General features: G+C 40.5%; 1 protein-coding gene and 1 long non-coding RNA gene across 4 annotated transcripts in view; one reads left to right on the forward strand and one right to left on the reverse strand.

The window, feature by feature from the left end:
• Positions 1 to 3082: 3082 nt before the first annotated feature.
• On the reverse strand, positions 3083 to 6734 carry LOC123603191. The gene is made up of 3 exons (XR_006714776.1): positions 6645 to 6734; positions 5498 to 5812; positions 3083 to 4029 (listed from the first exon to the last, which is right to left on the reverse strand). It is a non-coding gene; the product is annotated as an uncharacterized LOC123603191 (long non-coding RNA).
• ADAMTS19 (ADAM metallopeptidase with thrombospondin type 1 motif 19) overlaps positions 5329 to 26637 on the forward strand; it is a 241553-nt gene continuing 220244 nt past the window's right edge. For 2 of the 3 annotated variants that reach the window (XM_045487737.1, XM_045487746.1), the window contains exons 1-2: positions 5377 to 5555; positions 6184 to 6842. In XM_045487737.1, coding sequence (XP_045343693.1) covers positions 5483 to 5555; positions 6184 to 6842 — 732 coding nt within the window. In that variant the 5' untranslated portion in view covers positions 5377 to 5482. Of the gene's footprint in view, positions 5556 to 6183; positions 6843 to 26637 lie in introns of all 3 variants that reach the window. The other variant, XM_045487730.1, reaches the window with a different exon arrangement.

Genomic DNA, 26637 nt, shown 5'->3' on the forward strand with positions numbered 1-26637 from the left:
ATTGTAACTAAAGGAAAGAATCCTTATAACACATTGGCATTACATTTATCAAGACTCTTGTCTGTTATAGAAAATGGGCCTAATATATTGGTTCATCAAGCTGAGGAGGAAATTTCCAAAAATTTTGGAAGTTGCCATGTGGTTTCTTCCTGCTTACAGAAAATGTGACTAAAGGAGGCTGTTCACATAAAGTAGCCAGGACTTGATGGCTTTGGACCTTTCCACTTCTTTACTTGGAAAATAATGCTAAACTTAAGAAGAAATTGCTTTCAGGAAAGCACGGCGTAATGATGAAGTCAAAAGTGTGACTGTAAAATCCCTTGTTAAGAACTCATCATGATTGCACATGGACATTCAGAGCCTCTTTCTGTCAGAGTGAAGGTCCTCTAAAGTGTTTTAAGTTGTTTCCCCAGGATCCTTTCAGTGGAACACTAGGAATTCTAACAAGTGTACAAACATGCATCTCCTCGGAAACCCGAGGTAGGGAAGAGTTTATCTTAAAGAGATTTGAGGGGGTGGCTTTTGTCTCATGGATAAAAAGTGAAACCCGTGAAGATTCACAAAAGACTCTCAAAGTTTGAAAAACAGTTAAATGTGGGTAAATATTTTGGGACCAAAATGGGTAGAGACCACATAAAATGATAGGGAGTTGCTGGATGTGTAAGTTCTACTGTTAGGAAGTCATCTGAGAAAATGATTTGTTTGTAAACACATCCCGTCTTTCATGAAAATGGGAGGGTGACTCAGAGCAGAAACCAGTTCCCAGGGAGAAGACACAGCACCATGGAGAATTATTCTCAAACCTTGAGACATAATCAAGGAACTTTAAACATTTTCCCAATTGGATTTCAGAATTGCTGTGGACCAGTGGTCCCTTTGTGCCTGAGCCAGTGTCTCCTTTGTGCTTCCTCTTTTCCTCCCTTGTAAACAGAAATGTCTATGGCAGCTGTCCCTGCCTGTCTCACCACAGTATGTTGGATGTATGGGTGGCAAATATACTGTTCCTCTAGTGTCACAAGTCTGTAGAAGAAGAAAGACTAAATTCAAGGAGCTCTACCTAATGAACAATGCTGAAAACATTCATGCACGCCTCATGTGATTTACAGAGAGAGATTCTGAACACGGAGGGGCTGCTTTCATAGGATCAGCCTTTTGAGGGCCTTGGGAAGGGATGAGTGCATTCTGCACATGGAAGGAATGCAAATAATTTATGGTCAGGGGGCATAAATGCCCTCTGATGTTTTTTAAATTTTTTTATATTAAAAACATTTAATGTTTATTTTTGAGGGAGAGAGAGAGAGAGAGAGAGAGAGCAAGAGCTAGTGCACAAGTGGGGAAGGGGCAGAGAGAGAGAGAGAGAGAGAAGGAGACACAGAATCCGAAGCAGGCTCCAGGCTCTGAGCTGTCAGCACAGAGCCCGACACAGGGCTCCACCTCAGTGACTTTGAGATACTGACCTGAACCAAAGTCAGCCACTTGACTGACTGAAGAGCCACCCAGGCTCTTCCCCACCCCCGATGGTTTTTAAAATATGCCCATACATTCTTTGAGTGCTCTCCATTTCACTGTGGGCTGGGACTTAGTGATTTGCTTCTTATGAATAGAATACGGAAGAAGTAATGGTATGCCATTTTCAAGATGGGGTCTTTTTATAAAAAGACCAACTTTCCACTGTGGGTGCACTCTCTCTCTTGAATCACTTATTTCCAGAGGACACATGCAATGCGTGGCCAGTGGAGAGGTCCAGGTGGCAAGTTTCCAGCCAAAAACCATGTGATTTTGAAAACAGAACCTCTATGTCCCGTTAAGTCTTGAGAAACTATAGTTCTGGCGAAGAGTTTGACTGCAGTCTTGTGAGAGACCCTGAGCCAGAATTATCCAGGTGAGCTACTCCTAGATTCCTGATCCTCAGAAACAGAGTGAGATAATAAATGTTTACTGTTTTAAACTGCTGAGTTTGTTATGTCTCAGTAGAAAACTATTATACTCAATATGTAGCTCTGGTACTCTGGCCTCTAAATTCTAGTCATCTTGCTGTGTCTTCTCTACTAAGCTCATCTTCACGGCTCTGTTTGGATTTCTCCTTCTGGTGCCGAAGCCTCTTCAGGCAACTCAGTGAACGGGTTCTTGTTTTTTTCTAATATTTTAAGGTGTTGTGGAGGGGAAAGGACTTAAGATTAGCTTTAAGTTGGGAGAGGCTTAGGGCCAGTGAGTCGAGAGAATGAGGAAGGGCTGAAGGCATCAAAGCCAACTTTCTATGTAGAGAAGCATGGTTTATAAAATGCAACATGTGAGCACCTTGTGTATAAGAACAGTTGGTTCCACTTACTCTGATGCTTTGTCACTTACCTCCACCCCACAAAAGCTGAGCTTGGTTGATGCTAGCTACCATCTGGTGACATATGTAGTGACCTGTCTTAACCAACATATTTTTCCCAGCTGCTCTTTTCTTCTCTCTGAGGTTAGTAACACACACACACACACATGTCACAGTCCTGCCTTTTTTCCTTTATTTCACTGTGCACAATTTACTCAATCCCAAATCAGGCTAGTTCTTTCTTTCACATACATACATACACACTCAAACCCACTTTAACTGATGTTCTTATTTGCACATCTAAGTCTCTTTAGCTAGAGCACAAAAACTTCCTACAAGTTCTTTTTCTGTTAGGCTCGTTCTCTCTGTAAGTCAGATAAATCATGCTGATAGTGGGTGATCACTAACAGAGTTAGTATTGTAATTCTGGATTAAGAAATTGGAATAAAATCCGCTACAGAAATCAATTTCTCTCATCTTCTAAATGATCGTAGAGAATCTCCTTAGAATTTCTACACCTATTCAGAGTAAATCATTGAACTAGGCAGTGTGTTCTGAAAAAAAAAGATCTACAAAAGAGGGGTGCCTGGCTGGCTCAGTCACTAGAGCATGCAACTCTTGATGTCTGGGTTGTGAGTTCAAGCCCCATGTTGGGTATAGAGATTACTTAAAAATAAAATCTTTTTAAAAATTTTAAAAAGCTATGTAAAAGAAATCCTAACTTTCCAAAAAAAAAAAAAAAAAGAGTCTAGAAGAAGAAATATGTACATAATGTACACAAACCAAATGATTTATAAAAGCCTTAGAAAACATACAAATAAATTATAACAGTATTTCAAATGGGAGAAAGGTTATAGCTAGCGGGGAGTTAGGCAAACCTTTCCATGACAATCAGGGATCATGTGTCAGTAGGGACAAAAAAGGACAGAGAAAGGAACTTATATTGGTGACCTGTGCTTCCGAGTATATTTAATTTAATCATTTTTAAAGAATCACAAATGTGTTCCGGTAAATACAGACAATTTAATATGCACTCCTTCTGCAATTTCACTCTCATATTTTTGTTGCCATTGTCGTTCAAATTAGATGAGACATTTAAGACCTATATCCTAGTGGAGATGTTTCATTACAACTAGCTTCTGTCTTAATAACTCATTCTATTTGTTAAAAATAAACTGCCTTTGATTTCTTGCCCAGTTTTAAGTCTGTATAATTGAGTCCCATAAAAAGGAGTGTGTAGGTTTCTAAGTAACCCAGATATTTCTTGAATGTCTAGAAATCCACACCCACCCTAGTTACTCTGGTTTTTGAGATTTTATAAGACAAGGTTTGGAGGCAGAGAACTTTTGACAAACACACCTAGAGTGTCTTCGTATTTGTTTTTAAACTCAGGACAACTCAAAGAAAGTATTCTAAGACTCAGCTTATTCAAACAATGGCTTTCCTTTGAAATAAGATAGTCTGCCTCCCTTAAAGGCATAGTAGTCACCTCTGACACGGAGAGCGGAAGGTAAAATAACAAAGGAAGTGGGGAACCAATCTCCTGCCGGAATTTAAAAAAAAAAACTGATTTGCATTAACTCATTTCTAGGTGACTGGCCTAGTGCAGAGGATGCATATGGCAGGTTAGATCAATCACCCTTGAGACTGATGTGAAAGGTTTGATGTGGCCAAGGAAGAGGTGTGGAAAAGGGACTGGGTACCATGTAGATCTGTAACAAAGGAAGCAAGCATATTTAAGGTTAAATTTCCCCTCAAAGACAGAAATAACAAAAAAGATATATTTTTTAATGTACAAAAGGGTAAGAGACAAAATAATCTCACTTTATCTGTGATCTTTAGCATACAATATTAATGTCAGTCCCTTTAATCCCACCCTTGTTTTACGAAAGAGAGGGGGAGGGAGAGTGTGTGTGTGTGTGTGTGTGTGTGTGTGTGTGTGAGTGAGTGTGTGTGTGTGTGTGTGAGAGTGAGTGTGTGTGTGTGTGTGTGTGTGTGTGTGTGTGTGAGCAAGAGAAGGGGAGGGGAGGAAAACTGATAGCAATGATGAATGGGAAGCCGGAAAGATAAGGTGGGATAAGGGGCTCTGAAATGTCAGGGTGTCTACTGTCCCGGGAACCTTTGAAGCACGCTCCATGACGAATTACATTAACTGCAGCCTTAGAAAATTCCTACAGACAAAGATGGATAGAAAAATCAAAGGTCTTTGGAAAGCGGGCCACAGCTTTGTGCTCAAGCCTGCAGTAAGTTTTGCTTTGTGTGACGTGAGGATGGGGTGGGGGGCGGCACTAGGCGGTGGGATGGACTGGAGAGGCACTTCTACCTGCACACACCTCAGCTGGGAGGTGCGGGTGGCAGTGGGTGCTGAGCGAGAATGCAAATCGGCCTGTCGGAGTGGCCAATCAGAAGTCAGGTGAGGGAATTTGGGTCCCCACCCCAACTGGGTGTGTCAGCACGTGTGTGGTGTTCTGGGACCTTTGTCCCGCAAAGTCACTCCGGGCGGGCACCCCGTGCTCCCTTTTTCTTGTCAGGTCGGCTTGACTTTTTTCTCCTCCACACCCACCTCGCGAGTCGCGTCTCCTCCTCGTCCCGCCACAAATTCCCTCCCGCGCCTCTCGGGGTAAGAGCTCGCGGCCCGCGCGTGCGGAGCGAGGCACACGCCAGGTTGCTGGGACTGCGGCACCAGCCCCTGGCAGTTCCGCGCGGGTGCAGGCGGCGAGCCACGGCTCCGACACCACGGCGCTCCTGCCCGCGCGGGGCAGTCCTCCGCCTGTCCTGAGGCAGCCCTGCCAGCCTTGCGCCGGCCGGCTCGCTCCTGACTGTGGGTCTATCCTGTGGGGCTCCGGAAACTCTCGCAGCGTCCAGAACACAGAAAATAGACTCATCACCTAATTCGCCAGGGAGCCAAAGCGCTGCGGGGCCGCGGCGCTGCCTGCCCCCGCTCCTCCCCCCCCTGCCCCCCCTCCCCGCCCGGGCTCGGGCAGCCTCTCGGAGTCACACAGCACCCCCCTCCCACCCCCGGCAGACAAAGGGCCCGGGCAAACTCGCCGCCCGGCCTCCTTGCGCTCCGGGGAGGCGGCGGCGCCCGCGGTGGATCGCGCAAGGAGGCGCGCGCGGGGCAAGGAGCCGCGGCCGCGGGAGCGCGGTCCCGGAAAGAGCCGCGAGATGCGCCTTACTCACATCTGCTGCTGCTGCCTCCTTTACCAGCTGGGGGTCTTGTCGAATGGGATCGTTTCAGGTAAGTTCTCCCGAGACTTTGGGCTTGCTTTCCAACTTCCCCGGCGGAAACCGAGAACGCACGGGCGGGCAGGGCTGGTGCAGCCGGTGCGCGGCGAGCAGGGCTCAGTGGGTAGCAATAAAAAGCGTGCGGGTGCAGATGAGAGGGTCACGCTCGCGAGCGAAGTGCACTTCTCTCGACCTCATTTTAAACATCCTGGCATGGTCAGCCTTCCTCTAATGAGAGGAGAAATCTTTGCAAAGGTACGATTACAGCACCTAGAGAAAATGGGGAAGTACAGAAATTGATAGCGACGCTTTGCTCTGACATACACTTAAGAAAATAATTTATCTGTGTTGGAGTCTTTGCACTGGGTTACCTTCAACAACCAAGTGCTGTCACCAAACTTTGCTGCCCCACTCCGTCACCCCTCCCCCCATATAATCGTACTTTTATTTTGAAAATGCCGGGGTTTGTAATCTGATCGCAAGGCTTCAGGGGTTGCAAGAGTTTCAGGGGCTAGACGGGTGGTCTCCGGCGCATTAACACGAGAGCCTTGTGTCTGAACCGAGTGTGAGCCTGGGAATGCTTGTGCTACTGGAACCGCGGCACTTTAAGCCCCGCACTTCTCTGTCTGCCCCGCCCGCAGGGCTGCAGTTCACCCCCGACCGCGAGGAGTGGGAAGTCGTGTTTCCTGCACTCTGGCGCCGGGAGCCGGTGGATGCGGCGGGCGGCAGCGGGGGCAGCGCGGACCCGGGCTGGGTGCGCGGCGCTGGGGGCGGCGGAGGCGCCCGAAATCAGGCGGCCGGCAGCTCCCGCGAGGTGCGCTCGGTGGCCCCGGCGCCGCCGGGCGAGCCCACCGAGGGCCAGTCCGCACCTCGGCCCCGACCTCGGCCGCCGTCGCCGCCAGCGGGCGAGGAGGACGAGGAGTTCGAATCGCAGGAGCTGCCGCGGGGATCCGGCGGGGCTGCCGCCCTGTCCCCGGGCGCCCCGGCCTCGTGGCATCCGCCGCCCCCACAGCCACCCCCGTCTCCTCCCCCGGCCCAGGAAGCCGAGTCGGACGGTGACGAGGTACTGCTGCGGATCCCGGCCTTCTCCCGGGACCTGTACCTGCTGCTCCGGAGAGATGGCCGCTTCCTGGCGCCGCGCTTCGCGGTGGAGCAGCGGCCGAGTCCGGGCCCCGTCCCGACGCTGGCAGCAGCGGCCCGGCGCCCTCCGGCGCCGCCCGACGCCTCCTGCTTCTACACCGGGGCGGTGCTGCAGCACCCTGGCTCGCTGGCCTCTTTCAGCACCTGTGGAGGTGGCCTGGTAAGCACTCTTCCTTCCCCAGCTTTCCACTTTCCCGCCACTCCTCCCTCTCCCCTTAGAGACCGGGCTGGTTTGCATGCACCCTGAACTTCATTCACCGTGGTCTGCACCACGCAGTAGTGCCTTCCATTTACCTCCCGCTGAACATCTCCAAGGCATTCAGTGAATCGGAATGCTAATGGGATGCATTAACAGCCTTCTCCTATGTGGTTACACGTTTCTTCCGGACACGGCATCAAACTGCCTCGGGGTAACTCTTCCTGCTGGTTTTGCTGCTTTGTGTTTTCCAAAATAAGCCCACCACGTGGCTTCTTTTAGGAGTTTGGAAGACAACCAATCTGCTCACTGCGGAATCTTCTCCATGTTTGCCCCCTCCCACCCCACCACCAGTTCCGCATTTATTATCTCATTTTTTTTTTTTTCATGTCCTTCAAAATTGTCAGAACACTGTAATCCTCTAGGGAGTTACATTCTGACAGCTGTCTAGAATTTAAACACATGCACAGCCACACTGGACACCTGTTCAGTGTTCTGTGAGGGACAGGAGTTGAGAAGTAACTGAAAGATTCGGAGCTGCGGAGTCATCCATGACCTTAGAACCCAGTCAGTATGCAAAGGGTCATGCATGATTCTATGGGTTAACTCTCCGTTTGTGAGGTTTGCATTTCATTTGGCAGTAGTTGGCTTTCCTGTTGTCCACTCCACAGAAGAAAGTAGTAGGGTTGGGAGCTTTGCCTAGAGGCCTGTTGGAACTGCAAAGTAAAACTCATTTGCTGTATCTGAACAGTAGAGATCATCATTGGATTTTCCCTCCTCTGTCTTGACCCACGTTTTGGGAAAATTGTTACCTCCTGTAAGTTGGCTTTTACTTTGTGGTGAAGTATACATAACATGAAATTTACCATCTTAACTGCTGGTAGATGTACGGTTCACAGGCATTAAGTACATCCACCTTATTATGGGGGCATCACCATTGTGGCCTTTATTTACTGGTTTAAGGCAAAATCCACAAGATATTGAAAACACTAATGTGATTTGTGGCTTCATTCTGCCATTTCTAGTGAGCCATTGATGAAGTCCACGAGGACTTGCCTGAAAGCAACCTGCTCATTGGTAGAAAAACCCAATAGTAATGGAGAGCAGAAAATATCAGTGCAATCAAAACCACCCAAAGCCATGAAGTGGAAAAAGATGGTTAAAAATCCAGACAAAATGAAACTGGAAATTTTTACCTATGCCCTCCTAAGGTCTCATAGTCAAATGATGTAAATTGCTGGACAGGGCTATATTTTACCAGATGCTCATGATGATGAATATTCAAATATGGACATTTGTAGCCATGAGTGAAAAAAGTTGGCATGGAAAAATTACATGAAAAGCTTTTAAAAATGTTTTTTGTGGAACTGATGTTTGAACACTTCACTGGGGGAAACATTTTGTGGGGATTTCATTGTCCACTAGTTTTTGGCTAGAGATTAAATAATTACATATAGAAAGTTCCTGGTGTGGTAGAAGCAATAGGGGATAAAGCATTTCACTGTGTTGAAATGTGGGCTTTTGGTCAGATTTTCCAAATGAGCTATGCCTTCTCTCCATACTTAAGGGAGCAAAGTTAAAATTATGAGTAGGTTTTTCATAGACTGAACAGGAGTTTGACATACCTCCCTGTTTATCATGTTGGACTTTTGCTCACTTTTCCTATTAGCCACATATGTATATGTTCTGAACTGGGAAGTCTTTGTTATTGAGGAAGTCTGACGTTGCCAGCAATACAGTATAGCAGTCAGACTTTTGAGTAAAAAGTTAGGCAGATAGCCAAGAAGAGTGCGTTTGTTACTCCAGACTCTACCATGCCAGCCCTTTTTCCCTTATGAGGGTGAATTAGGAAAGAGAGCATAATTTGTTATCTGAGCTCTGACATTGGCTTGCACTCTGACAATTGACAAGTCTTACCTCTCTGGGCTTCAGTGTTCATTAGTAAAATTAGAGGATTGAATGGTTTAATTAAAAACTGGAGGATAGAATTACAATTCTATTAGATGTTAAATGTTTCCTACATCCTATATTGGGGACTTACAGATTAGGAGAAAGACATTATACACAAGTGGTTATGACACAGGTATCCTTGGGACAGTGACATGATGAATCAAATCTTATGCCTGAGGTAAAATCCAGTTTGGGGAGTCAGGGAAGGCTTCCCAAAGCAGACAGAATTTAACAGAATTTTGAAGCATCAGGAGGCATTACCCAAGTAGTATGGGGCTGAAGAGTGTTTTGGGTAGAGGAGTGATGTTGAAGATTTAAAAGTGCATGGGGCGCCTGGGTGGCGCAGTCGGTTAAGCGTCCGACTTCAGCCAGGTCACGATCTCGCGGTCCGTGAGTTCGAGCCCCGCATCAGGCTCTGGGCTGATGGCTCAGAGCCTGGAGCCTGTTTCCGATTCTGTGTCTCCCTCTCTCTCTGCCCCTCCCCCCGTTCATGCTCTGTCTCTCTCTGTCCCAAAAATAAATAAACGTTGAAAAGTGCACACTTACCAAAGGAATGAAAATAAGAATCTCCTATGATTAAGGCCAGAAGGTGCAATAAGGGGAAATGATCCTAAAATGTCTGGTGAGGTCAGACCTCAAAAGCCTTGTCTGCTGGAATACAGGCTTTTTCTAACTATTGATTATCAAAGGGGTATGTACTTGCTCTTTTGTATTTCCAGAATTCTGTGATCCTATAATTCTAATGTGGGGAGTCATGGTGACTTTCTATAGGGGTGAATTATTTATAAATGCAACGGCTTTTCTTTTGCAACAGTTTTTTTCTTTCCTTCTCAGTAAGTAAAAGCTTTCTGATTATTAGTTGCTTAGAAAAGAGCAGATAACTAAGTCTACCTTCGCCCACCTCCTCTCAGCAGCTAGTTTTGCCTTCTGGTGCCTGAACTCAATGCCTTTCGGATTACTACATATTTGAAAAGATCCCAAACTCTCTATCAAAGGAAATAGATGATCAGCTATCCAGGATTGCAAAGTGGTAAACATTTATAAGGTTAGCCAATTCATTCTCCAGATATCAGTCTAACTTATGCTGTGAAAGGAAAAGTGCTAGAATAGATATTTTGGGTACATGGCTAGGTGATGCCTCTTCAAAGTATTTAATCTTTCTGGATCTCGTTTTTCCTATTTACAAAATGCGCAAATTCTATTTGTTTGTCTAGCAACTGATATATGAAGTATTCTTACTATTTCTGTTTGAAGTGTTCTTACTATTTCTCTTTCCCCTTATTAGTCTCTAATATTGAACAATAATCTTATTTCAGCCATATTAGACCCATTAGGTCCATAAATACTAAGGTCCATATACTAAGCAATTAAACATTAAATTAAACATTAGGTCCATAATACTAAGCAATTAAACATTTATTGAGCGAGTCTTCTGAGCAGAGTATTGTGCAGATACAGAGAATACAAAAAGAAGATGAAGCAGCCTTGATATGTTTCAAGGAGTTCCCAGCCTGGCTTGTCAGTGACAAATGGCAACAGGGGAATACAATAGTTTGAGATAGGTACAAATGTAGGTATGCCCCAAGTACTTTGGTGGTGCTGTGTTATTCCTTTCTTCCATGTCCACAGCATTTGCAAGATACCTGGTTTTGGGTTAGGCACCCAGTAAAAACCACAGAATAAAATGCAGCATGTGTAATACTTTATTTTGTTTTAAATTACAATCTCTAAAAATTAAAATACAAAAAAGCAACAAATTAATTTAAAAAAAAATTTTTAATGTTTATTTATTTTTGAGACAGAGAGACAGAGCATGAACGGGGGAGGGGCAGAGAGAGAGGAGGAGACACAGAATCCAGAGCAGGCTCCAGGCTCTGAGCTGTCAGCACAGAGCCTGACGCAGGGCTCAAACTCACGAACTGCAAGATTATGACCTGAGCCAAAGTCAGACACTCAACGGATTGAGCCACCCAGGCATCCCCAAATTATTTTTTATGAAAGAGTGCAACAATGATGTTGGCTCAAAATTAACACATTGTGGTTTGTTTGTTTGTTTGTTTGTTTGTTTTTTTAAAGCACACCTAAGGAGGTCTGCTACACTAAACTAGATCGGTACACAGTTGCCTATGGTTCCCTTTAAATGGACTATGGAAGTGATTATCACTAATATTGGGATTATTCTTCCAGGATTATAAAGAGTGACTACTAAAACTGTATGCACTTAATTTTTAAGTTTTATACAGTAATTGTTTTGATTAGGTCTTTATACAGAATCTGCTGCCCTGTATAAATTCAATTTTTTTTGGCAGTTTATGCCTTTTTTTTTTAATCCCACACTATCTGATGCCACAGCAAGTTATGAACAGAAATATTTTAGGGTATCCATTTCGGCCAAGACACTTTATTGGGTACCAGTACTAAGGCAGGAGGAGAGAGTGTAAGGGGGGGGGGGTCCGGGGAATGCTCTTGCAGGAGGGAAACTGGGAAGACGAAATGGAATCGACATCCAAATGAAAAAAGTAAAGATTGCAGATTGACCTCACACATCTATCTTCTTTGTTCAAGCCAAATCTTAGGAATGACAGAAATGATCTAAATAAATCTAAAGCATTATTATAAAAAAATGCCATTAGACGTGCTGACTATCTCTTGGAAGACTGACAATAGTGTGGACTGGATTAATGGAACACACAGAGACATTAGGAAACATCTGTGAATGGTGGGGGTTCTAACAGAACTGCGGGAACACAGGGAGCAGAAGTGGCACTGGATTTTTTTCCTGTCCGGTTATGACAATCCATGGAAGCCAAATGTGTGTGCCTACACAAGGTCAGAGAGGGGAAAGGCAGAGCCTTCCTGGGCATGTTGGTGACACCAGAGGACACAGGGTCTCCTCCTCCATAGATGATCTGTTGGCACCCTGCATCCAGCAGAACGTCTCACCCCTTTTGCCAAATAACTGGAGGAGTCACAACAGATAGGACAGCAGGGAAACCAAAAACATACGAGCTGACACCCACGAATCTAAGAAAATGAACCATATAAAGGAGAGTCCTCAAACTCTGGCAAGTTAATACATGAGGCAACAAAATTAATAGAATAAATAAGTGGGGCGCCTGGGTGGCTCAGTTGATTAAGCGTCCGACGTCGGCTCAGGTCATAATATTGTGGGTTGTGAGTTCGAGCCCCACATCAGTCTCTATGCCGACAGCGGAATCTGTACTCTGCTTGGAATTCTGTGTCTCCCTCTGTCTCTGCCCCTCCCCCACTCACACACTGTCTCTCTCTCTCTCTCTCAAAAATAAACATTAAAAAAAACTTAAAAAAAAAGAATAGATAAGATACTTTAATGGAAGTAAAAGAATGGATATATATTCATGGAAAAAGTAAATTTAAAACATACAGCAACAGCTGCTATCCAGAATAAATGACTAGATACAATGGATCTAAAAATAAGTGGTTATTAGAATTAAAAACTCCATCTGTGAATTGACAAGTAAATTTCTAACCTAGAAAATCAAGCCCAGAAATTATCCCAGAACATAATATAAATGTTCAATCAAATGGGTCCACAATATGAAAGAAAAGTTGTGAGCCATGAATCATAGATCTAGATGCTTCAAATTTAATAGCAGTTAACTTTTAAAAATAAGTGAAAGGGTGGGATTTTTTTTGTGTGTGAATGTACTATAATTTTTTTCACCAATGTTCTGTTGTTTCCAATTTTTCATTTTTATAAGTAAGTCCATATTTATCATTGGATAAACTTTGCACACATATCTGATTCTTTACTTCTACCCATTTAAAGGATAGAATTTTTTAAATGATTGCAAAGTACCCTAAACATTTTATTTGAATTTAAATCACACACACACACACACACACACACACACATATATGTGTATATATACATATACACATATATATATTTATATTTATCAGCCACGCTTTGGATGTGAGGCCAGATACTTTGAATGTAGGTCAGATAACTGGTATTCCAGGTGAGCCTTACTCAGCATGCATACAAACCAATTCCCAATATAGGTTTCTATATTTGGAAGAAAAACTGAAGACAAATCCAACGTAATTTTTGTGTAGAATCCTGGACTTCTAAATGTTTCAGATCTTTTACAATTGTTTCATCCCAAATAAAATTGGAGCAGTTTTCTTTTAGCGACTTACCTTTCTCAAGTTTTTCCAAAATTTTCATGGCAGCAAAGATGCCTTTACACTCATATTTCACTGCTAAATATTTAGTGTTCGATTAGATTACATGATTACAAATGTTGTACCTATGTGAGTTCAAACAGATGCAGCTGATTCTTGGTAAACATCCAGGCTGATTGGTGGAAATAATTGCATGCAGCAAGACAAGGGAGGAATCCACTAGCTTTGCACATTCTGCATGTGGCATGCCTCAGTGATCATATTTTCTAGATGGCGTGTAGAGTGTTATTTAATTCAATGATTCGAGTTGATTTGCTGATGTAACCAATAATGGTTAGGTAGAGGTTAGCAGAGTTTGTTTGTTTTTTTTTCTTTTGTATCATAATCTCATTTCCAGTGATACAGGAAGACATGCACCTTCAGATAGAAGGATGCATCACCAAGCTCAGAGAAGCATAAGTACAGACCCATACCTAGACACATTGTGGGAGAATATTAGAAAGTCAAAGAGAAAATTCTACAAGCTTAATAAAGGAATGATGATCTATAATGGAATGAATGTCACATGGACGCCAGGGGATCATGAGTGTTTCAGAGTTCTGAGGAAATGTGATTTTGAATCCTGTACTCAGCCAAACTACCATTCAACTTTTTTTTCAAGTTCTTATTTAAATTCCAGGTAGTTAACATCCAGTGTATCATTACTTTCAGGTGTAGAATTTAGTGATTCATCACTTACATACAACACCCAGTGCTCATCCCAATTGCCTCCTTAATTCCCATCACATATTTTACCCATCCCCAACCCCCGCCCCCAACCTTCCCTCTGGTAACCATGTTTGTTCTCAATAGTTAAGAGCCAAACTACCATTCAAACCTAAAGGCAAAATGTAATCATTTTCAAAATTATAACAATTCAAACTTTACCAAACAGAACCCCCAAAAAGATATGCAATGAAGTCTTCTTCCAACACCTTTTCTCCATTTTTTACTATATGCCTTCCTAGATGTAGGTAGGCTTATTAGTTTCTACTGTAGGATCTAGAAGCAGTTGATGCATAAGCAAATAAATATGTATATATCAATTTATAGCTTTTAAGTCTACATTATTGATACACATACACATGCGTGCACAGAGAGATTCCTCTTTCTTTTTTGGGTAGTTTCATTTTGTGTGATTGCAAGTACATTCCATAATGTATTTAGTCAGTTTGGTGTTGATGAACATTTGATTGATTCTAATGTTTTCCTATTATGAACAGTGCTAAATAAATAAGACTCTGTAGAAATGCCATTTTGCCTATGTAATGTAACTCTTTGTGAAAGGGCAAGGATATTGGTAATTTGGGGTGGTGTTGCCTGATTGTACCCCACAGAGGTGGTACTACTTTATATTCTCAGGCCAGCGGAATATGAGAGTATATATTTCCCCTGTGCTTTTGCTGGTATGGGTGTTACTAAAGATATTAATATTTGTGAAATCTAATAGGAATATTATCTGAATATAGATTTAATCGATAGTTTTTGTGTATTTTTGGTGAGGCTGCGCCTGTTTTCATATTTTTATTCTTCTGTTCCTATAAATGTACTGTTCATATCTTGTACTAACTTTTTTTTTTTTTTTAATTTTTTTTTCAACGTTTATTTATCTTTTTGGGGACAGAGAGAGACAGAGCATGAACGGGGGAGGGGCAGAGAGAGAGGGAGACACAGAATCGGAAACAGGCTCCAGGCTCTGAGCCATCAGCCCAGAGCCTGACACGGGGCTCGAACTCACGGACCGCGAGATCGTGACCTGGCTGAAGTCGGACGCTTAACCGACTGCGCCACCCAGGCGCCCCTGTACTAACTTTTTAAAAGTTTAATTGATTTATTTTGAGAGAGAGAGAGAACATGAGTGGGAAAGGGGCAGAGAATCCCAAGCAGGCTCCGCACTGTGAGCGCAGAGCTGGACGTGGGGCTTGAACTCACAAACCAGGAGATCATGATCTGAGACAAAACCGAGAGTTGGACACTTAACTGACTGAGCTACTCAGGCATCCCTTCTATTCATTTTTCTATTACAGTTTTAGTCTTTTTCATTTCTAATTCCAGAGTTCTTTTTGTATTAGTGTTTTGAAAAGATAAATGTTAATAACAAAATAATACATGCTGAGTATAGAAAGTTTAGAAAATATACAAAATATATTATCTGTTAACTTACCATCCATAAATAGTCACTTTTTAGTGTATATGCAAAAGAGGAAACATAAATATCAAGTAAACATTCACAATTATTTTCAAATTTATTGGTAAGCTAGTAAAAGCAAATTTACTCAAGCATCATTTCTGGTTCATTAGATTGGCACAAATTATGCAAACTAATAATATCCAGGGCCGATGCTTGGGGAACACCTTATCTTATACATTGTAGGAGAGCTAATTGTGAGAGCCTTTTGTATTGTATGTACTTAAATTTTAAATGTGCTTACCCTTCTTTTCAGGAATATTCATATGTGTGCAGAAGATTTACATATAAGCCTACTCATTGCAGTGTTGTTTTTAAGAGCAGAACGTTATAAGTATTCATTGTTAGTGGGCTAGTTACATCTATATATTGTGCTGAATGCCCAGAGACCATAAAGAGAAAAGAAATAATTCCTTTCTTCAATGTATTCACAGTCTTAACGGAGCTGTTTCTCTGCCTCAACTTCTTGACTTCCCTGGGTCCATCACAATTCTCTGATTTAGGAAGTGTTCAGTGTCTTTATTAACTTGAAGAACGCATCTCTTTAAGGCATTCTGTATGGTCTCTGGTTCACAATTCAGAATGGCGTGGATGATGATGGTTCTGCCAGTGGTGATGCATGAGAGAAGTTTCCGTGTGTAGAGTGTGCAGATGCTCCATTCTTATTTAAGGAAACGATACAGTGAATTCAAATAAAAAAATTCTAATAAGAATCATCACACTGATGCATTGACATTGTACATTAAAGGTCAATAAATTCTTTAATCCCGTATTAATGTATATCTTAATATCTGGAGAGAAGTCAGGCATGGACCAATTTTATGAGAAGAAATTTTGCTTAATAATATTTGCTTCTTAAATATTAATATTATGTATTTATTTGAAATTTATTAGCTGACCTATGATATACTTTTTTAAATTCAGGAAGTTCTTTACGGGAGCCTTTAGCTATTTTTATGCAACCCTAAATCAGCACATTTTTATTGAGCTCATGCACAATTCAGTTGAGTGTTTCTGCTTACTTGCAATTACATTTTTACCCTGGATGGTTTTATGGGTTTCTGTTTACCAAGTAAAGAATAATGAGAGGAGTTCCAAGTTCCTGATTGACCGGAAGTACCTTTAAGTTAGGAAAGTGATCTTGACCTATTTTGAGGCAGTGGGACAAACCAGTAGTCCCTCTTGGATTATGATTTGGGGGGTTTCCTGAAAGGAAATTTTGAGATTCCCTTAGCTAAGCGAGGACCATAACTTGCTTCAGAGTGCATTTAGGGTGCAGCCATGGCGAGCACATCATCTTGTCTCCATCTCATCTTTATTCTCGTGCCAAGCCCTAGACTGAGAGAAGTGAGAAAATGGGAACTAAGCCATTTTAATGCTACCCAGATATTTGTGCAGAATTATTGCATGACGGTGTTGAGATGGCCCTCGGGGGTTAGAGAGTTTTGTACTTGACTTTTCCAACAAGAGAAACTCCATTTCATTTCATAATTAATGTGCACATATCTGTAATAAATTATTAACTGTTTAGGCTTTCATTCAGAGGAGCAGGGAGGGAATGGAGCTGATGAGCCCAGGCCAGTTTTGGCATTATTTAACATCTTCTACTTTCTACTTTCCTGTTGCTTTCCAGTAAAAAAAAAAAAAAAAAAAAAAAAAAAACACCCAATAAACCTCAGCATTTGTTTTTTCTTCACAAGCACATAAAGATGTTTTGCCCCAGGATTGATTGATTGATTTCTTTCTTTCTTTCTTTCTTGTCCCCTTACCTCTGCCTGGCTTCATTTAAAATACATGACTACTAATAAATAACTAAACTAAAATATAATAGAATAAAATACATAACCACTTACTGCAGTGAGCCTACGTCACTGGCTCTTTGCTCACCCTTCTCGGTGCTCTCTTTCTTAAAGCCTGGTGTGCAGACAGCTTTATCAAAATCATGGTAGTGGGAATGAGACTGAGGGAGTTGGGAATTCTCTATTTATATCAGAATCCCATACTGGGCCTCAAACTCAAGAAATGCATTTTAAAAGAATCCAAGGTAATTCTTGTGCAAGCTAGTATTTGAGGGCAGCCATTTGAATTTTAAGTGCTTTGAAAACTCCAGCACTCAGGATCTTTAATGACTAGATTTACATCCACCAAACTTTACACCCTAGGTGTCTTGAATGAATTTTAATACTCTTTGGTAGCTCTTATAGTGAACTTGGATACCTTCTGTCCTTCCCTTTAATATCCTCCTAGGAACCCACTCAGATGCCATTGAGCTGGAAAGGATTTTATGGATTTCAAATCGTTATTAAACAAGCTATAAATGTGAACTAGTTGGGAGGGGGTATAATGGGACCTTTATGCCAGGATGAATGTTTTCCTACTCTTTAGGTGAAAAAGTATACAGAACCTGAAACCTGTTATCCATTCCAGAATTTGGAAGTCAACAAAGGCTAAATTACTACAAACTGTCATCAACAGTTTTCTGGGTAATCTAGCAGGACACTTAGCCCACATGTTTTACAATACTTATTGTAATGAAATAAAGTTTATCAGCAACGAAGGAAGAAACATTCCTTCATACTGAAAGGGGCCTCCCTTGGCAGCAAGTTTAGATGTGGATACGTGAAGGCTGAGGCTCATTGTAGAGGAATATTGGAAAATCGTTGAGAAAATTATAAACTTTTTGTGAGGTTGCCTACCCTCGAATCACAATGTAGTGTGGTCAGGTTAAGAGGACCTTGGAGATGTGTAAGGATCAAAGGGTAAGCTATCTCAAATGGCAGAAATAAAATGACAAGTCTTATCTACTTGTTCACATTCTATGAATTGGGATGTCAAGAGTACTGTAAACTCATTAGAATTTGCAGTCAAAACACATTAACCTGCTAAGAGGAATGGCCAGGCAGATAATTGTGTCAACTAATCTGATAGGTGCAAATGGTGTATTTTCCTTATTACTTGGCTTCGAATGTATATAAGTAACACGTGATAGCTACATTTTCATGATAAAAGTATTATATTATCAGCAAATATTTTAGTGTGCCCAGTTCATAGACAGGCAGGTCAGTTATTGAGTGAGGAACTTACCTATATAATTAGCATAGGGTCTTTGTGTTGTTTGCTGACTCTGGTTGTATGCTTGCAGATACAATAAATAGCGTTTCAATATTTTATAATAAGAAAATAGAAAGTTTGAGCCATTTATTATGGAACTAATAGTTATGCATAAATATAACAAAGTATAATGTCTGAGTGATTCACTGTGGAGACATCTGTTAATAAATTGAATTTAGTGTCCTGTTTTGTCTACTAATGTAGATACTTCCTGTGTCTCTGTAGATCTCCATCCAATTAGAATTTTGTCAGTTCAAAATATGTGGTTCTAATTAGTAATGTTTTAAAAAGTATTGAATTGGTATCTGTCTTTAAAATTTATTTACTTTGAGAGAGAGCACATGCATGCATGCGCAAGTCGAGGAGAGACAGAGAGGGAGAGAGAGAATCCCAAGCAGGCTCCATGCTGTCAGTGCAAATTGTGATGAGGGGATCCATCCCACAAATCTGTGAGATTGAAACCTGAGCCAAAATTAAGAGCAGGGCACTTAACCGACTGAGCTACCCAGGCATCTACAATCAGTGTCTAGTTTGGAAGTTCCTATGTAAGAATTTTTCTAAGTAGAATCTAATTGTTTGTCATTAGTGAGATAGATTCATTAGTGAGATAGATTCATGCCAAGCTGATTTTGTAGGGTAAATCCTTATTTGTAATGTAACATAAAGGACATTGTGAATTTTTTTTTTCTATTATCTTTTTTCTGGTATGACTTATAGACCCTAAAATTCATTCAAATGTACAATGCAGTGACTTCAAGTACATTCACAGAATTGTGCAGCCATCACTGCTCTCCAGTTTTAGAACATTTCCATCACCTCTTTCACTCCTACACATTTGTGGTCACTCTGTTCCTACCCCCAGTCTCAGGCAACCACTAATCTAATTTCTGTTTCAATACATTGCCTTTACATTTCATATACATGAAAACATATAAAATTCAGTCTCGTGTCTAACTTATTAAACTTTGTGTAATGTTTTTGAAGCTTATCTGTGTGGTCTCATGAATCAGTAGTTCATTTTTTTTTCTTGCTGAATAATAAGCCATTGTTGATATAACACCGCATTTTGTTTATGCATTCATAAGTTGTGGACATTTGGATTGTTTCCACTCTTTCACTATTATGAATAATAGTTAATATGAACAGTCATTGTGTAGATATATATATATATATATATATATATATATATATATACACACATATATATATATGTGTGTGTGTGTGTGCATATATATATATTCATTCCCAAAGATAGACATCTAGGAGTGGAATTGCTAGGTCATATGGTAAATTTACATTTAATATTTTTGGAACTGGGCAAATTCTTTTAGAAAGTATTGCATCACTTTGCATTCACATCAGCAACGTATTAGGATTCCAGTTTCTCCACATCCTTAACAACACTTATTATTGTCTGTTTATGATTATAACTAATCATGTGGCTCCACAGTGGGATCTTTTTGTGGTTTTGATTTGCATTTATCTGGTGCCAATGTTGAGTATCTTTTCATGTGCCATCCCGTAGCCATTCATAAATCATCTTTGGTGAAATGTTTACTCTGATCTTTTGAGTATTTTAAATTAGATTTTTAAAAAATCTTTCTAGTATTTGGTTTTAAGAGTTCTTTATATACTTGGGTATAAATCTTTTGTCAGACATATGATTTGCTAATGTTTTCTTCCAGTCTGTGTGTTTCTGATCAGTTTTTTAATGGTGTCTTCTAAAGCTAATCTTTATACATTTTGAAAAAAAAATCCAGTATCATTTTTTTCTTCATCAAATGTACTTTGGCTTTGGTGTCTAATAACTCTGTGTCTAACTCAAAGTTGCCTAGTCTTTCTCCCATAGCTTGCTTAGGTGTTCTTCCGTACTTTTGGTTTTCATATTTAGGTCTGTGACTTACTTTGAGTTAGTTTTTCTGTATGGTGTGAGGTCAGGGGTTCAAGTTAATCTCTTTGCGTGTATATATCCAATTTTCTCTCCACACCATTTACTGGAAAGATTATTCTTTTCTCATGAAATGCCATAGGAATTTTTGTCAAAAGTCAACCATAAATGCAAGTTTACATTTGAATTGTTAATACTGTTTGTTATATATATGTTTATCCTTATCTCTCTCTCTCTTTCTCTATCAATGTTTATTCTTATGTCAATACCATACAGTCTTGATTTATGTAACTTTATAATATGTTTTGAATTTGGGAACTTTAAGTTTGATTTCTTTTTAAAAAATGTTTTGCCTATTCTCTATCCTTTGCATTTCTATGCAAATTTTAGCATGAGATTGTAATTTGTCAATGTAGAGTCTGCTGGATCTTTGATAGGAATTGTATTTAAAGATCAATTTGGGGAGCTTTTCCATCTTAAACAACACAAAAGTTTTTTTGCTATCTGGAAATTATTATTATGAGAACAATCATTAGGGGAGGTTTTTGAACACCATGTTGACTGATAAAGAACAGAATTAGCTACTGATAGCCCATATTATAGTGCACAATATTTAAAATTAATAAGGATTGATGAGAGCAAGGAAAGCCAGTCATTTGGAGTTATACGAGTAGGGTATACAAAATAGAAGATTTTGGGGCGCCTGGGTGGCGCAGTCGGTTAAGCGTCCGACTTCAGCCAGGTCACGATCTCGCGGTCCGTGAGTTCGAGCCCCGCGTCGGGCTCTGGGCTGATGGCTCAGAGCCTGGAGCCTGTTTCCGATTCTGTGTCTCCCTCTCTCTCTGCCCCTCCCCCGTTCATGCTCTGTCTCTCTCTGTCCCAAAAATAAAATAAACGTTGAAAAAAAAAATTCAAAATAGAAGATTTTACAGTTCTTGTCTTTGGACGAGTAGGGTGTGCATCTAGGTTATCGTACTCCAGGACTGCTTCCTCTATTCCACTGCTGTGAAAAAGACAAAAGTTGTTAGGGTCAGGGTTCAAATAAACAAATAAATCCAAACAAACCTACAAAATCTAAACCATCCTTTTCAGGAAGTAGGTTTCAGTCACAAACACTCAGAGTTATTCCCTAAATGTAAACTTATATCCAAAATATTGTATGTTTATTTAAACAGAGCCAAGATTTCCAGTATACGGCCTTTTATTAAAAACCAAAGCAGTATGCTTTCTCTGATAATCTGAGTGTAGACAGATGTCTTCCAGCTATAGGAATCATGAGTGAGAAAATGTTAGGATAATAAAGGCCCTTAGATAGTTAATGTATTTGTCATTAATTTAATAATGATATAAAAAAGCCTAGGAAAAGATAGAAATACTATATTTAGTTAATTCCAATAGATAATTTTTCACATTTTAGCAGCTGTCACATAGGGGTGTATCAGAAAACTGACAGCATCTTAGAATTGATGAAATTTAATATGAAAGCAAATGTGGACTTGGGGTCATTTTAGGAAGTGAACATTTATGAATGTCTAGTTGCAGCAGTTTTCCAGAAGAAAAACTGGCTCATGAAATAAAAGGTAGTGATATCCAAATAGTTATATTTAAATCTTTGCTGTTGAATAATAATGTAGGGAGATGTACATAGGAAATCTTTACAGTGTTTTTTTAATGTGCTTAAATTTCTTCTGCTTAATTTGACTGTGTATCAGGATTAAACCAAATTTTCATCCATGTAAACCTTAAATCTTAGCTTTAAGGAATACAATGATGGCCCAAGAATTCTGGTAGAATAGATGCTTTGGAGTGGCCAGTGGAAAATGGACAAGACATATTTACAAATACCACTTAAAATCTGGGTCCAAATTTAAGCTGGTAGAATGGTAAATTAAAGAAATATGTTTGCCTACTAATTTAATTCCCCTGATTGCTTATTTTGCATTTTCAGTTCTTTCTCCCTGTCAGGCGTCAAGAGTTTACATAATCTGTGTAAACTGACACAACCTTCCTTGGAGGGAGGGAGAGTCATGAAGGGGGTCAGTGGCTGGAAAGATGAAAGAGGAGAAGCAAACCCACCAGTGCATATTTAGAGTGTGTTTTAAGCTTAAGAATGTGGAAACCCGTTATTTCTATTTGAAATGCTTTTGGAATAACATGCTAAAGCATCCCCGGGGACAGTCCAGCACTGCACATTAATATGGTTTAAGAGAGCTCCAAAGTATTTGCCTATAGTTAGCTCAGTTGTAGTATTTTAGTAAGTGTTCTAATAACTTGGCTGCTCTTGCCCTTGGCTGTGGAGTCTCCACAAGTGTACAGTGTCCAATTTTTGGGTGCGTGGTCACATGGTCTTACGTGTTTTGAACCTATTAATAACTCACCATAGGCTTGTAAGAGAATACATCAGACTCTATGTTGGAACTGCATAATCAACTGTCTGCTTAATCCTTCTCTCATTTCTTTCCATTACCTATTCGTCCAGAAGATACACATTCAGTTCTGTTCAGTGCTTATATACCCTCCTACTCCTGTAATTCTGAAATGGATTTTATAATAAATTGATCTTGGAGACTTCAAAAGTATACAATGTAAGTGGAAGAGAAAACAATGGAAGACCACCAGAGTGTTGTAAATGGTTTTTACTGTGATAATAACATAGGTTTTTATAGTACTTTACAGTTTATAAACTGTATTTACAAAATCTTTTTTTTTTTTTTTGAGAGAAAGAGAGAGCATGCATGCATGCATGTAAGCAGGGGAGGTGCAAAGGGAGAGAGAATCCCAAGCACGCTCCAGTGAGGAGCCCAATGTGGGACTCAATGTCACTAACTGAACCCTGAGATCACAACCTGAACCAAAATCAAGAGTTGGATGCTTAACTGACTATGCCACCCAGGCGCCCCTACAAAATCTTTTGATTGTGGTATGTGTACACATTTTTAGAAAAGAAGTGACCTGCTAAAACAAATGCATAGGTGTGAATAGCTTTCTGTGCTAGGGCAGTGGTATATAGGAAACATATCCGCGAGAAATGGAAGTCGTACTGGACTTTTCCACTAATCCTACCTACAAAGGCAGTAAACAAGTGTTGCCTCCGTCTTTTTTTTTTTTTATCAAATCAATCAAGAAAAATCAGTGAATAGAAGTCTGTTTGCATCAGTTTTTAGAAAGAAAGACCTGAGGCCCAGTATATCATAGCTGTGCTTACTGAACACTACTATATGCTATACTCATAAGCATCCTGCCATAGGTATGGCTGATTTCATAGAAACCCACTGAGATACATACTCTCACGTGATTTTATAGATAAGGATGCTGAAGCTCATGGATATTGTGTAAATCATGCACATCAGGCAGCTGGTAAGGCTGGGAGGTGAAATTCAAAGTCACATCTCTTTGTGTTTGTGTGTGTATGATGAAATTATTTTGTAGCTTCTGTTTTATTTATCAGAGGCATGTAACATTCACATTTTTTTAATTCTTTGATCCAAGTTATAGGGTGGAGATTGACATGGAGGAGATATAAAAATAGAATTTGATGTGGTAGAAATGACTGATTTTTATTTTTATTATTTAAAAAAATTTTTTTAATGTTTATTTATTTTTGAGAAGAGGGAAACAGAGCATGAGTGGTGGAGGAGAGAGAAAGAGGGAGACACAGAATCTGAAACAGGCTCCAGGCTCTGAGCTGTCAGCACAGAGCCTGATGCGGGGCTCGAACTCACGGACCGTGAGATCATGACCTGAGCTGAAGTGGGATGCTTAACTGACTGAGCCACCCAGGCGCCCCTATTTTTGTTATTTTTTAAAAAGTATTTTTAGAGAGAGAGAGTGTGTGAGCAGGGGAGAGGGGCAGAGGGAGAGAGAGAGAAAATCTCCAGCAGGCTCTGTGCTCAGTGCAGAGACCAATGTAGGGCTTGATCTCACGACCCTGGCATCATGACCTGAGCTGATATCAAGAGTCAAATGCTCAACCCACCTGAGGCACTCAGGTGCCCCACAAATTACTGATTTTTAATGCAACCTGTCTTTCCTTTCTCCTAGTTGCTCTCTTATAGTAGTATTCTTAAAAAAACTAAAGCAAGAAATTAGCACACAGTAGAGGGATTTTCTTTAAAATATGCCTGACAGAGTCCAATACCATAAATACTCCTGGAAGCAAAGAATTCATTAATTTCACTTGCCAGTTTCATTGTTGGAAAATGCAGTTGGAAAATCCTGGCATATCTTGGAAATAATCTTGGTTTTGTTCTTTGGAATACACAGAATGCTGTATCTCTCTTGTGACAGTTGGCAATGACCGTGACAATAGCTACAAATCGAATGATAATTTATGAATCAATTGGGTTTGGGGCCCTCTACCTTGAGGTGTCTAATAGTTACATGATTCATATTTACAGTAATCCTATCAGGAAGGTGTTACTACACCCATTTTGTTGATCAAGAAGTTGTGTAATTTCCCTGAGGCCGTCAAGGAAGCAAGCTTGGAATCAAATCCAGGTCTGCCTGATTTGAAAGCTAATACTCTTCATGGAAGTCATTTGAAGACTGAGCTCTGCAGAACTCTAAAGTTTTGAAGTGTCATTTCAGAAATGGCCATGTTTCAGGTTTTGGAGTGAAGGGAAATGAAGGGAGTGTGAAGCTAGAAGGTGAGCTCCAGGCTCTTCTAACTTGGTTGTCCTCCGCTCCATTGTTCTCTGTTTAATAGCATGTCATTTTCAAAGAATATTTGGTTTGAAAGGTGTCCCAGGTGGAATAAAAAAGTTTTATTGGAATGCCTGGAACTTAGACTTCCAGCCATCATGAAATGGGAACTACAACATCAGGCAAACTATGTGAAATAATGGTTTTTCAGGCATTGGACAAAGGGTAGCGTGTGGCAGTAATCCCTGAGAGAAAAGAAACCAATGAGCAATCTGTGTGTATGTCCCAGTTTGCAGCCTGAGAGAGGAAAAAATAGAGCCCAGTATTCTCACTGAATTAAAGAGACAAGGTTGGGATTTGAGAGAGGCTGAGGAAACCAGAATTTGCTGAAGTACCAGAGAGGGAGCATTGCATTTAGGGAGGCCTCATAATGTGCAGAAGGTTCTTCTGGAGTCTTTGGTTGTGGGACATTCTACTCCCCCACCCCAGAACACACATTATTTTTCCAATGCACACAGGCTATATTTCAATGTAATACCTTATTCTTGGCCATAAAGTAATTCACTGTGAAGTTAAGGGCAGTGAAATAATGCAAAGTAAGTTTTCTTAGTCCAACAAAACTCACATAGAAATCAATAAGGGAAAGGTCTTTGAAAAATCCTCAAATATTTGGAAATGAAACAATACACTTTTAGGTAACATAGGGGTCAAGGAATAATTCGCAAATTAGAAATTATTGGGAGGTGAATGAAAATGGAATACAACATATCATGATTTGTGGAATGCAGTGAAAGTGGTGCATAGAGGAAATATTTGCATCATGTACATAGAAAAAAATCTCAAATCAATGATCTAGGTATATTCTTGAAGAAATTAAAGGTGAAATAAGGTGAAATAAAAATAAGAGCTGATATCATTGAAGAAGAGACTGGAACAGTAAGAGGGAAAATTAATCAAATCAAAAGTCGGTGCATTAAAAAAATAAAAATAATTGATAAGCCCCTATTTGTCAAGGAAAAAAGATTAAAACACAAATTTTTCCAGGCGTCTGGGTGGTTCAGTCAGTTAAGTGTTCGACTCTTAATTTTGGCTCAGGTCACGATCTCAGAGTTTGTGAGTTCGAGCCCCACATCAGTCTCCATGCTGACAGCACGGAGCCTGCTTGAGATTCTCTCTCTCCGCCCCAGCTTGTGTTCTCATTCTCTCTCTCAAAAGAAATAAATAAACATAAAAAAAATACAAATTTTTCTTCCCAGAAGAAAGGTTAGTAAATCTGAACAGCATTATTTCTAATGAGAAATTGAATTTGTAGTTAAAAACCCTACCGAGGCAAAATTGGCTCACCTCATGATTTCTATCCAACATTTAAGAGGCTTCAATCATCCAGACACCCTTTTTAGGAGTCAATTTGAATTTTCCCCTCACCTTTTTTGCTTTTCTGTTCCATGTACGTGGAATGGAAGATACTACATGTGGAGTATTTTGTTCCCTTTTTTTCTCCAGATGATGAGAGTCTGGTAGCTCTTTAGGTTCTTAATTCCCAAAGAGCACGAGGGATCCAAAAAAATTCCATCATATTGTACATATATTTGCAAATTTTTGGTTAAGTGCTGCTCTAAACACTTGTTTACATTGCAACAGAACTTGGGAGAACGGAGAACTATTCTTGGTGATACTCCATGACATCACTGTAATTGTCCAGTACTGTCTACATCATCCTCTCCCACTAATTACCAACCTTTTATTACGTTTCTGGAGGTCACACCATCACCATT

Source organism: Leopardus geoffroyi, chromosome A1 (genome assembly GCF_018350155.1).
Source record: "Leopardus geoffroyi isolate Oge1 chromosome A1, O.geoffroyi_Oge1_pat1.0, whole genome shotgun sequence".
NCBI lineage: Eukaryota > Metazoa > Chordata > Mammalia > Carnivora > Felidae > Leopardus > Leopardus geoffroyi.